General features: G+C 43.8%; 1 protein-coding gene across 1 annotated transcript in view; it reads right to left on the bottom strand.

Moving 5' to 3' along the window:
- Nucleotides 1-756: 756 nt before the first annotated feature.
- Nucleotides 757-14,233, bottom strand: part of LOC110491175 (sodium-dependent neutral amino acid transporter SLC6A17) — a 49,891-nt gene continuing 36,414 nt past the window's right edge. Inside the window, exons 8-12 of the mRNA XM_036947725.2 lie at nt 8,801-8,993; nt 6,895-7,090; nt 6,476-6,635; nt 5,970-6,132; nt 757-3,715 (exon numbers count right to left, since the gene is read on the bottom strand). Coding sequence (XP_036803620.2) covers nt 3,341-3,715; nt 5,970-6,132; nt 6,476-6,635; nt 6,895-7,090; nt 8,801-8,993 — 1,087 coding nt within the window. The 3' untranslated portion in view covers nt 757-3,340. The remainder of the gene's footprint in view (nt 3,716-5,969; nt 6,133-6,475; nt 6,636-6,894; nt 7,091-8,800; nt 8,994-14,233) is intronic.

Raw genomic sequence — 14,233 nt, 5'->3', positions numbered from 1 at the left:
GGGGCTCGTAAGTAAGAATTGCACTGTTGTATTAGGTGCATGTGACTAATCAAATGTGATTTGATTTGAGTACTGTATGGTGGTTACTATTTTCTCTCTCTCTCTCTCTCTCTCTCTCTCTCTCTCTCTCTCTCCCCCTCTCCCTCCACCTCTCCCTCCAACCGCTCCCTCTCCCGCTCCCTACCCCTCTCCCTCCATCAATAATAGTTCAAGTGATTCTAGCTCTCTAATTGGTAATCCATAATTTACCCGTGGCTGTGATCTACAAGCAGTCCCTAGCATCCTGTGGCTGTGATCCACAAGCAGTCCCGAGCAACATGTGGCTGTGATCCACAATCGAGAGGATTTCTATGTTTGTGCCTGCACTTTAGATCCTGTGCTATTTGTGTGCTGGGTATTCTGTATTGTATGGCCATCATTACAGGTCTATCACTTCTAATAGTATCAAATAAATAAAATAACACATTTAATGACAGTCCTGTTGTGACTACTGCTGCAGACAGACAATCAGTGTTTGATGTTCAACTCCAGGGTCTCTACCTGCTATAAAGTCATTAATGTTAAACTCCAGGGTCTCTACCTGCTATAAAGTCATTAATGTTAAACTCCAGGGTCTCTACCTGCTATAAAGTCCTTGATGTTCAACTCCAGGGTCTCTACCTGCTATAAAATCATTGATGTTCAACTCCAGGGTCTCTACCTGCTGTAAAGTGTTGACGTGGCTGGGACTACAGACTACATAACAACACTATAGAATGTCTCCATGAAGACGACTTTAAAAAGGCTTAGCAGACAGACACAGATATGCTGTTCAGGCACCATCAACAGGTTGACCATAGCCTGTATCAACATTAGAATCCATCAACAGGTTGACCATAGCCTGTATCAACATTAGAATCCATCAACAGGTTGACCATAGCTTGTATCAACATTAGAATCCATCAACAGGTTGACCATAGCCTGTATCAACATTAGAATCCATCAACAGGTTGACCATAGCCTGTATCAACATTAGAATCCATCAACAGGTTGACCATAGCCTGTATCAACAATAGAATCCATCAACAGGTTGACCATAGCCTGTATCAACATTAGAATCGAAGCATCTCTGGGCTGGCTGCCAGCAACAGCTTGGATGTATCTCATTCTCAATCTCTTAAAAATCCTCCCTCTCATAATTTTCCCCCCTTCATCTGCACTGTTTGGAAAATGTTTAACCTGGTCAGTTCTTGCAGATCAGTGCGATGAAGGAGAGGATGGATTTTTAGAAAGAGCCACAGTGTGCTCTGTGTGTGTCATCACTGTCTTCATGGAGAGGCAGGAAACACACAGATTATGTCAGGTACTCCTCTGGTGGCCAACAGCGCCACCCGGTGGCTCAAGTCTTCTATTGCAACAACAAAAACGTTTTGTACACTACAGTATTGGAGACTACATTATCCACATAATTATTATTACTACACACTATCATACAAATATCTCAACCATTTAAATAAAAAGGCTTTTTTTTTTTTACTTGACAATTCACATAAATAAATCTATTATTAGTGCCATTGATTGATCAGAGTGCTTATCGAAGAACATGATTAGAGGAATGTACAATAACAATTAACCCTACATTTCCCATTGATCCATTTCTGAACAACGGTCAACAGATATCAACATATATAATGGCTTGCGGCACACCTGGGTAGTGTTCAATAGGTCACACCGTAGAAAAAAATGTTGCAACGGAAAACTACAATCTGTGCTCACATTTTCAGGTAGTACCTTAGTACACATTCAGGCTGTACCTCCCTGTTTCAATTGTTTTTTTAACAGTTGTTTTCACTCTGCTTTTAAAAATGTTTTCCCAAATGAACACAACCCGGCTTGATAACAGCTGGTTTCACTCTGCTTTTAAAAATGTTTTCCCTAATGAACACAACCCGGCTTGGTAACAGCTGGTTGACAAAGCACAACAACGTTCCCTCTTATGTGTGTGTGTGTGTATTCCCTCTTGTCTGTGTGCCTTCCTCCATGACATCACAAGAGGATTCATCACCATGGCACTGTGTTGCCGGGGCCGGTTGCCAACGTGGGTATCACATCTATTTATAACACTAGGGGTCACCTGGACTGGCTGGGGAGCACTACCACACACACACACACACACACACACACACACACACACACACACACACACACACACACACACACACACACACACACACACACACACACACACACACACACACACACACACACATACACACACACGCTGCCTGATGATCAAACGCTAGCTGCTTGGCTTATCTGCGTTTAGATGAATCACCCCCTGCCTGCCTTCTAAGGCTGAATTCAAATGGAGAACCTCCTTCTTCGTTTGTGCCTCTGAGTGATGTAGGACGAGGACTGACATCAACATTGGTAGTGGCTCTGCTTAGGGCCATGGTTTTGTTTGGATTAGGGGCGATGTGGGGAAGGTTTTTTTAGAATAGAATGAAAGTGTGTTTAGGCTCAGAGATGTTCTATGTTATGGGGAGTGGGAGGGGGCTGTACAGCTAGGTGAACAGTAGACGGGGGGGCTTCGCTTTACAGCTAGGTGAACAGCAGAGAGAGGGGGGGGGGGCTTCGCTTTACAGCTAGGTGAACAGCAGAGAGAGGGGGGGGGGCTGTGCTTTAACGAAAAGGTGAACAGCAGAGATGGGGGGGCTGTGTTTTACAGCTAGGTGAACAGCAGAGAGAGGGGGGGCTTCGCTTTACAGATATGTGAACAGCAGAGAGAGGGGGGGCTGTGCTTTACGGATAGGTGAACAGCAGAGAGAGGGGGGGCTGTGCTTTACAGATATGTGAACAGCAGAGAGAGGGGGGCTGTGCTTTACAGCTAGGTGAACAGCAGAGAGAGGGGGGGCTGTGCTTTACAGATATGTGAACAGCAGAGAGAGGGGGGGGGGGGTCTGTGCTTTACGGATATGTGAACAGCAGAGAGGGGGGGGGGGGCTGTGCTTTACGGATATGTAAACAGCAGAGAGGGGGGGGCTGTGCTTTACAGCTAGGTGAACAGCAGAGAGAGGGGGGGGGGCTGTGCTTTACAGCTAGGTGAACAGCAGAGAGAGGGGGGGCTGTGCTTTACAGCTAGGTGAACAGCAGAGAGAGGGGGGGGCTGTGCTTTACAGCTAGGTGAACAGCAGAGAGGGGGGGGGGGGCTGTGCTTTACAGCTAGGTGAACAGCAGAGAGAGGGGGGGCTGTGCTTTACAGATATGCTCTTTCTTTCTCTCTCTCTCTCTGTCTCTGGAGGGGTTGTGTTGTGTTGGGTTTGATAGATAGGGTTTCTTGTGCTTCAGTCAGTCAGATCGATCATAGTTCGGACTCTGGCGAATGAATATTCTGATAACCCGTCTTGGTCGGTGTCCCGGTACCATATCCAGCCGTGTTGGTCATCTCCTGGGCTCCGCCGGGCCCCAGGTAGGGGCGGTGAGAAGGCATGGGAGAGGGGCTGGGGCTGGGGGTGCCTTTACCGAGGATGAAGCGGGACTCGTTCTCCTCCTCTAGACCAGAGAGGTCCTTGGTCATGCCTTTACGGTAGGAGACGGACAGCTTGTTGGAGCCGTCAGAGAGCAGGTTGAAGTGGCGCGCGATGAAGACGCAGGGGAGAGGAAGCATGGCGGCGATGATGAGGGAGTAGGCCACGCCCAGAGCCCACGGAGGGTAGGAGAGGAACTTCTCCGACGCCTAGCAGAGGGAGAACGAGAGGGAGGAGAGAGGAGAGGGAGGACGAGGAAGAGGGGAGAGGAGGAGAGTGAAGATTGAGACATTGAGATACAGATTCAGAAAAGCTTTTAGTGTCCCAATATTGAGAAATTGGGTTTGCAACTGCATAAAAACACAAGAAAGAAGTGTATATGACGTACAAACACACGATAAACTGATTGGACAGTAAATACAAACACAAGATAAACTGATTGGACAGTAAATACAAACACAAGATAAACTGATTGGACAGTAAATACAAACACAAGATAAACTGATTGGACAGTAAATACAAACACACGATAAACTGATTGGACAGTAAATACAAACACAAGATAAACTGATTGGACAGTAAATACAAACACAAGATAAACTGATTGGACAGTAAATACAAACACACGATAAACTGATTGGACAGTAAATACAAACACACGATAAACTGATTGGACAGTAAATACAAACACAAGATAAACTGATTGGACAGTAAATACAAACACAAGATAAACTGATTGGACAGTAAATACAAACACAAGATAAACTGATTGGACAGTAAATACAAACACAAGATAAACTGATTGGACAGTAAATACAAACACACGATAAACTGATTGGACAGTAAATACAAACATAGATGGAATATACAGTTCCTTCAGATATGTTTCACACCCATTGACATTTTCCACATTTTGTTGTGTTATAAAGTGGGGTTCAAATGGATTTAATTGTCATCTTGGGTAAAAACATCTACACAAAATACTCTGCAATGTTAAAGTGGAAGACAAATTGGATAAGTATTCACCCCACTGAGTCAATACATTTTAGAATCCCCTTTGGCAGCGAGTACAGCTGTGAGTCTCTCTGGGTAAGTCTCTAGAGCCCTTCACGCCTGGATTGTACAACATTTGTCCGTTATTCTTTAGAAAAATCTTCAAGCTCTTCAAGGCCACTCAGGAACATTCAATGTTAGATTACTTGTTAGATATTACTGCACGGTCGGAACTAGAAGCAGAATCATTTCGCTACACTCACATGAACATCTGCTAACCATGTGTATGCGACCAATAAAATTTGATTTGATTTGAATGCCATCTTGGTAACCAACTCCAGTGTAGATTTGGCATTGTGTTTTAGGTTGAAATGTGAATTTGAAAGCAGACTGAATCAGGTTTTCCTCTAGGATTTTGCCTGTGCTTTGCTTTATTCTGTCATTTTTATTTTGGAATTTTACTCCCTAGTCCTTGCTGATGACAAGCATACTCATAACATGATGCAGCCACCACCACGAATGAAAATATGAAGAGTGGTACTCAGTGATGTGTTGTGTTGGATTTGCTCCAAACATAACGCTTTCTATTCAGGACTAAAAAGTTAATTTTCTTTGCAATATTTTTTTTTATAGTGCCTTGTTGCAAACAGGATGCATATTGTTGCAAACAGGATGCATGTTTTGGTATGTTATTATTCTTACTCTCTGGCAACTAAGTTAGAAAGTGACCGGGTGTGTTGATACACCATCAAAAACCTAATTAATAACTTGACCCTTTTACTGTTCAAAAGCATATCCAGTATCCACTTTCTTTGGTATTTTTGTCACACATCTACCAGTCGGGTGCCCGACTTCTTTGCGAGGCATTGGTTGAATCTGTGCTTGATATTCACTACTGGATTGAGGGACCTTACAGAATAATTGTATGTTTGGGGTATAGAAATGGGGTAGTGATTAAAACATCACGTTAAACACCTTTTTATTGAACACAGAATGAGTCCATGCAAATTATTATGTGATTTTACAACTTATTGAGCACATTTTTAATTCTGAACTTATTTAGGTTTGCCATAACAAAAGGGGATGAATACTTACTGACTCAAGACATTTCAGCTTTTTTCAATTTTTTTAAATTCATTTACAAAACAATTTTACAAAGCGAATTAAAAAGTGAATTCTCTTAAAAGACACTTTGTATAAAGTGGAGCAGTCCGTGACGAGGAAGATGAGGGTGAGTTAACCATTGACCAAGAGGAGATCGTTTTAAAGGGACAGTAAATGCATGTGTGAAAACAGAAGATGCTTCAAAGAGAACCGTACAAAACCCACCCGGGCTCGAAGGACCATGAAAAAGACTGACACTTCTGTAGCCATTGGACTAAGAGTGAGATTCCGGTTAGGTGAAATGGGATGGATTAGCACAAATGCGTTAGAGCTAAACTGGTGTAACAAAGGTAAAGATTCACTGACCAGTTCCTGCACCCAGGCATTGTACCCAGCAGGACTGACGGACATCTCTATCACAGTGGCAACGATGAGCACGGTGAGACAGGCAGGAGATACGTACTTCCACATATAGAAATAGAAAGAGTAAGGTCTGAAACCCAACATGTCCTCTAGGTCCTGCATGAACCTGAGAGAGAGAGAGAGAGAGAGAGAGAGAGAGAGAGAGAGAGAGAGAGAGAGAGAGAGAGAGAGAGAGAGAGAGAGAGAGAGAGAGAGAGAGAGAGAGAGAGAGAGAGAGAGAGAGAGAGAGAGAGAGAGAGAGAGAGAGAGAGAGAGAGAGAGAGAGAGAGAGAGAGAGTGGATGGAAGGAAGGAAGGAAGGAAGGAAGGAAGGAAGGAAGGAAGGAAGGAAGGAAGGAAGGAAGGAACAAAAGATAATTTTGAACACAATCAATTTTACAAAGCTATTTCTCCTAGGCACTGCTGTAAGGTAAAATGTACGTTCCTTGTGTCATGTTACGCATCCAGTACCTCTTAGTGCCGTAGATCCAGGCCACAGATATATTCTCCAGCATAACCACCACAGTGAGAGGCAGGCCAGCTGAGTAGTCATCAAACATGGTCACAAAGTAGTTCCCGGAGCGCTGGACGAACAGCAGGCCACAGAAGAACGCCACAATGCAACAACCAACTGAGGAGGAAGAGGAGGAAGAGGAGGAGGAAACATTAATAATCATACCTACAGACCACAAAAGAAGACTACGATGCAACTGCCTACTGAGAGAGGAGGACTAGAGAAAGAAAGATGTCAGGCTGATTATATGACTACATTTCGGATGCTTACCAATTCAAAGTAAGGCATACAACATACAGTCTCTTTCAACAGCCATTGGCTGACCTTTGACTTCTGACTGATAAAGAATCCTCCAACCAACCAATAGAAGCCTTACCACAGAGGAACTCCTTGCGGATCTTGGGGAAGGCGTCCAGTACAGGTGTGGTGATCCCTGTCATGGTGCCGATCATGGACCCCAGCCCCAGGTTAATCAGCATGAAGAAGAACATGACAGACCAGAAGGGAGAGGCAGGGAAGTGGGTCATGGCCTCAGTGAAGGCGATGAAGGCCAGGCCTGTTCCCTGCACTGCCTAGAGAAAGAGAGAGGGAGGGAAAGAGTGATGTTTTATCCATGTGTCCTCACTGTATTTCACTTCATATAACGAGACGACTGTTTTTCCATCTAAAAGTGGTTGTAGATGATGTTGGAAGTGCTTTGGGTGTTGATAAGAGTATGAAATCTCTACTTTATAGGCTAGTTCCCCAGACCCTAAGCAGGACTAGAAAAATCAGGACTATAGATTTACATCAAAGGCCACAAAAATATATATACACTGCTCAAAAAAATAAAGGGAACACTAAAATAACACATCCTAGATCTGAATGAATGACTTTTTTCTTTACATAGTTGAATGTGCTGACAACAAAATCACACAAAAATGATTTTAATTTCACAGAAGTGTGATTGACTTGGAGTTACATTGTGTTGTTTAAGTGTTCCCTTTATTTTTTTGAGCAGTGTATTTCTTGTGAAAATGTAAAAAAATAAAAATAATTCATCTCTAAACCAAATCAGACCAACATACCTTGTTGATTTCATCCTCCAGTATACAGGGTCCAGACCCAACATACCTTGTTGATTTCATCCTCCAGTATACAGGGGTCCAGACCCAACATACCTTGTTGAGTTTGACCTCCAGTATACAGGGATCCAGACCCAATATACCTTGTTGATTTCATCCTCCAGTATACAGGGGTCCAGACCCAACATACCTTGTTGAGTTCATCCTCCAGTATACAGGGGTCCAGACCCAACATACCTTGTTGAGTTCATCCTCCAGTATACGGGGTCCAGACCCAACATACCTTGTTGAGTTCATCCTCCAGTATACAGGGGTCCAGACCCAACATACCTTGTTGAGTTCATCCTCCAGTATACAGGGGTCCAGTCCCAACATACCTTGTTGAGTTTGACCTCCAGTATACGGGGTCCAGACCCAACATACCTTGTTGAGTTCATCCTCCAGTATACAGGGGTCCAGACCCAACATACCTTGTTGAGTTCATCCTCCAGTATACGGGGTCCAGACCCAACATACCTTGTTGAGTTCATCCTCCAGTATACAGGGGTCCAGACCCAACATACCTTGTTGAGTTCATCCTCCAGTATACAGGGGTCCAGTCCCAACATACCTTGTTGAGTTTGACCTCCAGTATACGGGGTCCAGACCCAACATACCTTGTTGAGTTCATCCTCCAGTATACAGGGATCCAGACCCAACATACCTTGTTGAGTTCATCCTCCAGTATACAGGGGTCCAGTCCCAACATACCTTGTTGAGTTCATCCTCCAGTATACAGGGGTCCAGTCCCAACATACCTTGTTGAGTTCATCCTCCAGTATACAGGGATCCAGACCCAACATATCTTGTTGAGTTCATCCTCCAGTATACAGGGGTCCAGTCCCAACATACCTTGTTGAGTTTGACCTCCAGTATACAGGGGTCCAGACCCAACATACCTTGTTGAGTTCATCCTCCAGTATACAGGGGTCCAGACCCAACATATCTTGTTGATTTCGTCCTCCAGTATACAGGGGTCCAGACCCAACATACCTTGTTGATTTCGTCCTCCAGTATACAGGGGTCCAGACCCAACATACCTTGTTGAGTTCATCCTCCAGTATACAGGGGTCCAGACCCAACATATCTTGTTGATTTCGTCCTCCAGTATACGGGGTCCAGACCCAACATACCTTGTTGATTTCGTCCTCCAGTATACGGGGTCCAGACCCAACATACCTTGTTGAGTTCGTCCTCCAGTATACAGGGGTCCAGTCCAAGCTGACTGAAGCTGTCCTCCCTGACAGTCTTGATCACTCCATACATCTCCTGATAGTCCACAGCTGACAGGTGAGAGAAGTTGACATGGGGAGGGATCAGATCATGGCTCAACACACCTGTGTTCAGGTAACCTAGGATCTTCTCACCATTCCTGTAGAAAGGAGGAGAGCGGAGAGGAGGAAAGTGTTAGTGTTAATTGTGAGATAGTGATTTCATCTAGCTGCATTCATAGTAACAGGTAGGAAAGACCGAGTGGGTAGGGATAGTGCTGAAAAAGATTGACTCTATTTTACAATGACAATAGATGGTTGGTTAAGCTATTTGAGCTTGACAAAATTATTAGAGTTTGGCGCTTGAGGGTGACTGCACTTGAAGAAAGGTTAAAGGTTAAAAGTTCTTGAAATGTTCTGTATTGATTGACCTTCATGTCTTAAAGTAATGATGGACTGTCGTTTCTCTGCTTATTTGAGCTGTTCTTGCCATAATATGGACTTGTCTTTCACCAAATAGGGCTATCTTCTGTATACCACCCCTACCTTGTCAAAACACAACTGATTTGCTCAAACACATTAAGAAGGAAAGAAATTTGACAAATGAACTTTTAACAAGGCACACCTGTTAATTGAAATGCATTCCAGGTGAGTAGCTCATGAAGCTGGTTGAGAGAATGCCAAGAGTGTGCAAAGCTGTCATCAAGGCAACGGGTGGCTACTTTGAAGAATCTCAAGTATAAAATATATTAAAATTTGTTTAACACTTTTTTGTTTACTACATGATTCCATATGTGTTATTTCATAGTTTTGAAGTCTTCACTATTATTCTACAATGTAGAAATAAAGAAAAACCCTTGAATGATTAGGTGTGTCCAAACTGTTGACTGGTAGTGTATATATACACAGTTGAAGTCGGAAGTTTACATACACTTAGGTTGGAGTCGTTAAAACTTGTTTTTTAACCACTCCACTAATTACTTGTTAACAAACTATAGTTTTGGCAAGTCGGTTAAGACATCTTCTTTGTGCATGACACAAATAATTGTACATGTTTACACACAGATTATCTCACTTATAATTCACTGTATCACAATTCCAGTGGGTCAGAAGTTTACATACACTAAGTTGACTGTGCCTTTAAACAGCAAAATTCCAGAAAATAATGCTATGGCTTTAGAAGCTTCTGATAGGCTAATTGACATAATTTGAGTCAATTGGAGGTGTACCTGTGGATGTATTTCAAGGCCTACCTTCAAACTCAGTGCGTCTTTGCTTGACATCATGGGAAAATCTAAAAAAATCAGCCAAGACCTCAGAAAAAAAATTGTAGACCTCCACAAGTCTGGTTCATCCTTGTGAGCAATTTCCAAATGCCTGAAGGTACCACGTTCATCTGTACAAACAATAGTACGCAAGTATAAACACCATGGGACCACGCAGCCGTCATACCGCTCAGGAAGGAGAAATGTTCTTTCTCCTAGAGATGAATGTACTTTGCTGCGAAAAGTGCAAATCAATCCCAGAACAACAGCAAAGGACCTTGTGAAGATGCTGGAGGAAACAGGTACAAAAGTATCTATATCCACAGTAAAATGGGTCCTATATCGACATAACCTGAAAGGCCGCTCAGCAAGGAAGAAGCCTCTGCTCCAAAACCGCCATAAAGAAGCCAGTCTGGCTTGCAACTGCACATGTTGTCAAAGATTGTACTTTTTGGAGAAATGTCCTCTGGTTTGATGAAACAAAAATAGAACTGTTTGGCCATAATGACCATCGTTATGTTTGCAAGGTGAAGAACACCATCCCAAAAGTGCAGCACTAGGGAGGCAGCATCATGTTGTGGGGGTGCTTTGCTGCAGGAGGAACAGGCACTTCACAGATGGCATCATGAGGGATGGAAATGATGTGGATATATTGAAGCAACATCTCAAGACATCACTCAGGAAGGTAAAGCTTGGTCGCAAATGGGTCTTCCAAATGGACAATGATCCCAAGCATACTTCCAAAGTTGACAACAAAGTCAAGGTATTGGAGTGGCCATCACAAAGCCCTGACCTCAATCCTATAGACAATTTGTGGACAGAACTGAAAAAGTGTGTGCGAGCAAGGAGGCCTACAAACCTGACTCAGTTACACCAGCTCTGTCAGGAGGAATGGGCTAAAATTCAACCAAGTTATTGTGGGTAGCTTGTGGAAGGCTCCCCAAAACATTTGACCCAAGTTCTACAATTTAAAGGCAATGCTACCAAATACTAATTGAGTGTATGTAAACGTCTGACCCACTGGGAATGTGATGAAAAAAAGCTGAAATAAATAATTCTCTCTAGTATTATTCTGACATTACACATTCTTAAAATAAAGTGGTGATCCTAACTGACCTAAAACAGGGAATTTTACTATGATTAAATGTCAGGAATTGTGAAAAACGGACTTTAAATGTATTTGACTAAGGTGTATGTAAACTTCCGACTTCAACTGTATATTTATATATATATATATATAATTTATAAGTCAAAAAATGGATGTAGCAACTACAGATTGCCCCTTTAAGTTTATCAAACGTGTACAAGTTTGAGCATGTGTCCATTAGGCCTTTTTATCAGCATGAATTAGATTGAGCAATGAAATCTTCACTTTTATCCCATAGGCTGGGATCCACACTATACAGCTGTTATTCTATAGGCTGGGATCCACACTATGCAGCTGTTATCCCATAGGCTGGGATCCACACTATGCAGCTGTTATTCTATAGGCTGGGATCCACACTATGTAGCTGTTATCCCATAGGCTGGGATCCACACTATGCAGCTGTTATCCCATAGGCTGGGATCCACACTATGCAGCTGTTATCCCATAGGCTGGGATCCACACTATGCAGCTGTTAACCCATAGGCTGGGATCCACACTATGCAGCTGTTATTCTATAGGCTGGGATCTGCACTATGCAGCTGTTATCCCATAGGCTGGGATCCACACTATTCAGCTGTTATTCCATAGGCTGGGATCCTCACTATACAGCTGTTATTCTATAGGCTGGGATCCACACTATGTAGCTGTTATCCCATAGGCTGGGATCCACACTATGCAGCTGTTATCCCATAGGCTGGGATCCACACTATGCAGCTGTTATCCCATAGGCTGGGATCCACACTATGCAGCTGTTATTCTATAGGCTGGGATCTGCACTATGCAGCTGTTATCCCATAGGCTGGGATCCACACTATGCAGCTGTTATTCTATAGGCTGGGATCCACACTATGCAGCTGTTAACCCATAGGCTGGGATCCACACTATGCAGCTGTTATTCTATAGGCTGGGATCTGCACTATGCAGCTGTTATCCCATAGGCTGGGATCCACACTATTCAGCTGTTATTCCATAGGCTGGGATCCTCACTATACAGCTGTTATTCTATAGGCTGGGATCCACACTATGTAGCTGTTATCCCATAGGCTGGGATCCACACTATGCAGCTGTTATCCCATAGGCTGGGATCCACACTATGCAGCTGTTATCCCATAGGCTGGGATCCACACTATGCAGCTGTTATTCTATAGGCTGGGATCTGCACTATGCAGCTGTTATCCCATAGGCTGGGATCCACACTATGCAGCTGTTATTCTATAGGCTGGGATCCACACTATGCAGCTGTTATTCCATAGGCTGGGATCCTCACTATACATCTGTTATTCTATAGGCTGGGATCCACACTATGTAGCTGTTATTCTATAGGCTGGGATCCTCACGATACAGCTGTTATTCTATAGGCTGGGATCCACACTATGCGGCTGTTATCCCATAGGCTGGGATCCACACTATGCAGCTGTTATTCTATAGGCTGGGATCCACACTATGCAGCTGTTATTCTATAGGCTGGGATCCACACTATGCAGCTGTTATTCTATAGGCTGGGATCCACACTATGCAGCTGTTATTCTATAGGCTGGGATCCACACTATGCAGCTGTTATTCTATAGGCTGGGATCCACACTATGCAGCTGTTATTCTATAGGCTGGGATCCACACTATGCAGCTGTTATTCTATAGGCTGGGATCCACACTATGCAGCTGTTATTCTATAGGCTGGGATCCAAACTATGCAGCTGTTATTCTATAGGCTGGGATCCACACTATGCAGCTGTTATTCTATAGGCTGGGATCCACACTATGCAGCTGTTATTCTATAGGCTGGGATCCACACTATGCAGCTGTTATTCTATAGGCTGGGATCCACACTATGCAGCTGTTATCCCATAGGCTGGGATCCACACTATGCAGCTGTTATTCTATAGGCTGGGATCCACACTATGCAGCTGTTATTCTATAGGCTGGGATCCACACTATGCAGCTGTTATCCCATAGGCTGGGATCCACACTATGCAGCTGTTATTCTATAGGCTGGGATCCACACTATGCAGCTGTTATTCTATAGGCTGGGATCCACACTATGCAGCTGTTATTCTATAGGCTGGGATCCACACTATGCAGCTGTTATCCCATAGGCTGGGATCCACACTATGCAGCTGTTATTCTATAGGCTGGGATCCACACTATGCAGCTGTTATTCTATAGGCTGGGATCCACACTATGCAGCTGTTATTCTATAGGCTGGGATCCACACTATGCAGCTGTTATTCTATAGGCTGGGATCCACACTATGCAGCTGTTATCCCATAGGCTGGGATCCACACTATGCAGCTGTTATTCTATAGGCTGGGATCCACACTATGCAGCTGTTATTCTATAGGCTGGGATCCTCACTATACAGCTGTTATCCCATAGGCTGGGATCCACACTATGCAGCTGTTATTCTATAGGCTGGGATCTGCACTATGCAGCTGTTATTCTATAGGCTGGGATCCACACTATGCAGCTGTTATTCTATAGGCTGGGATCCACACTATGCAGCTGTTATTCTATAGGCTGGGATCCACACTATGCAGCTGTTATTCTATAGGCTGGGATCCACACTATGCAGCTGTTATTCTATAGGCTGGGATCCACACTATGCAGCTGTTATTCTATAGGCTGGGATCCACACTATGCAGCTGTTATTCTATAGGCTGGGATCCAAACTATGCAGCTGTTATTCTATAGGCTGGGATCCACACTATGCAGCTGTTATTCTATAGGCTGGGATCCACACTATGCAGCTGTTATTCTATAGGCTGGGATCCACACTATGCAGCTGTTATCCCATAGGCTGGGATCCACACTATGCAGCTGTTATTCTATAGGCTGGGATCCACACTATGCAGCTGTTATTCTATAGGCTGGGATCCACACTATGCAGCTGTTATCCCATAGGCTGGGATCCACACTATGCAGCTGTTATTCTATAGGCTGGGATCCACACTATGCAGCTGTTATTCTATAGGCTGGGATCCACACTATGCAG

Source organism: Oncorhynchus mykiss, chromosome 16 (genome assembly GCF_057628025.1).
Source record: "Oncorhynchus mykiss isolate SJ-2025 chromosome 16, ASM5762802v1, whole genome shotgun sequence".
Taxonomy (NCBI): domain Eukaryota; kingdom Metazoa; phylum Chordata; class Actinopteri; order Salmoniformes; family Salmonidae; genus Oncorhynchus; species Oncorhynchus mykiss.
This window is presented reverse-complemented; position numbering and strand designations above follow the sequence as displayed.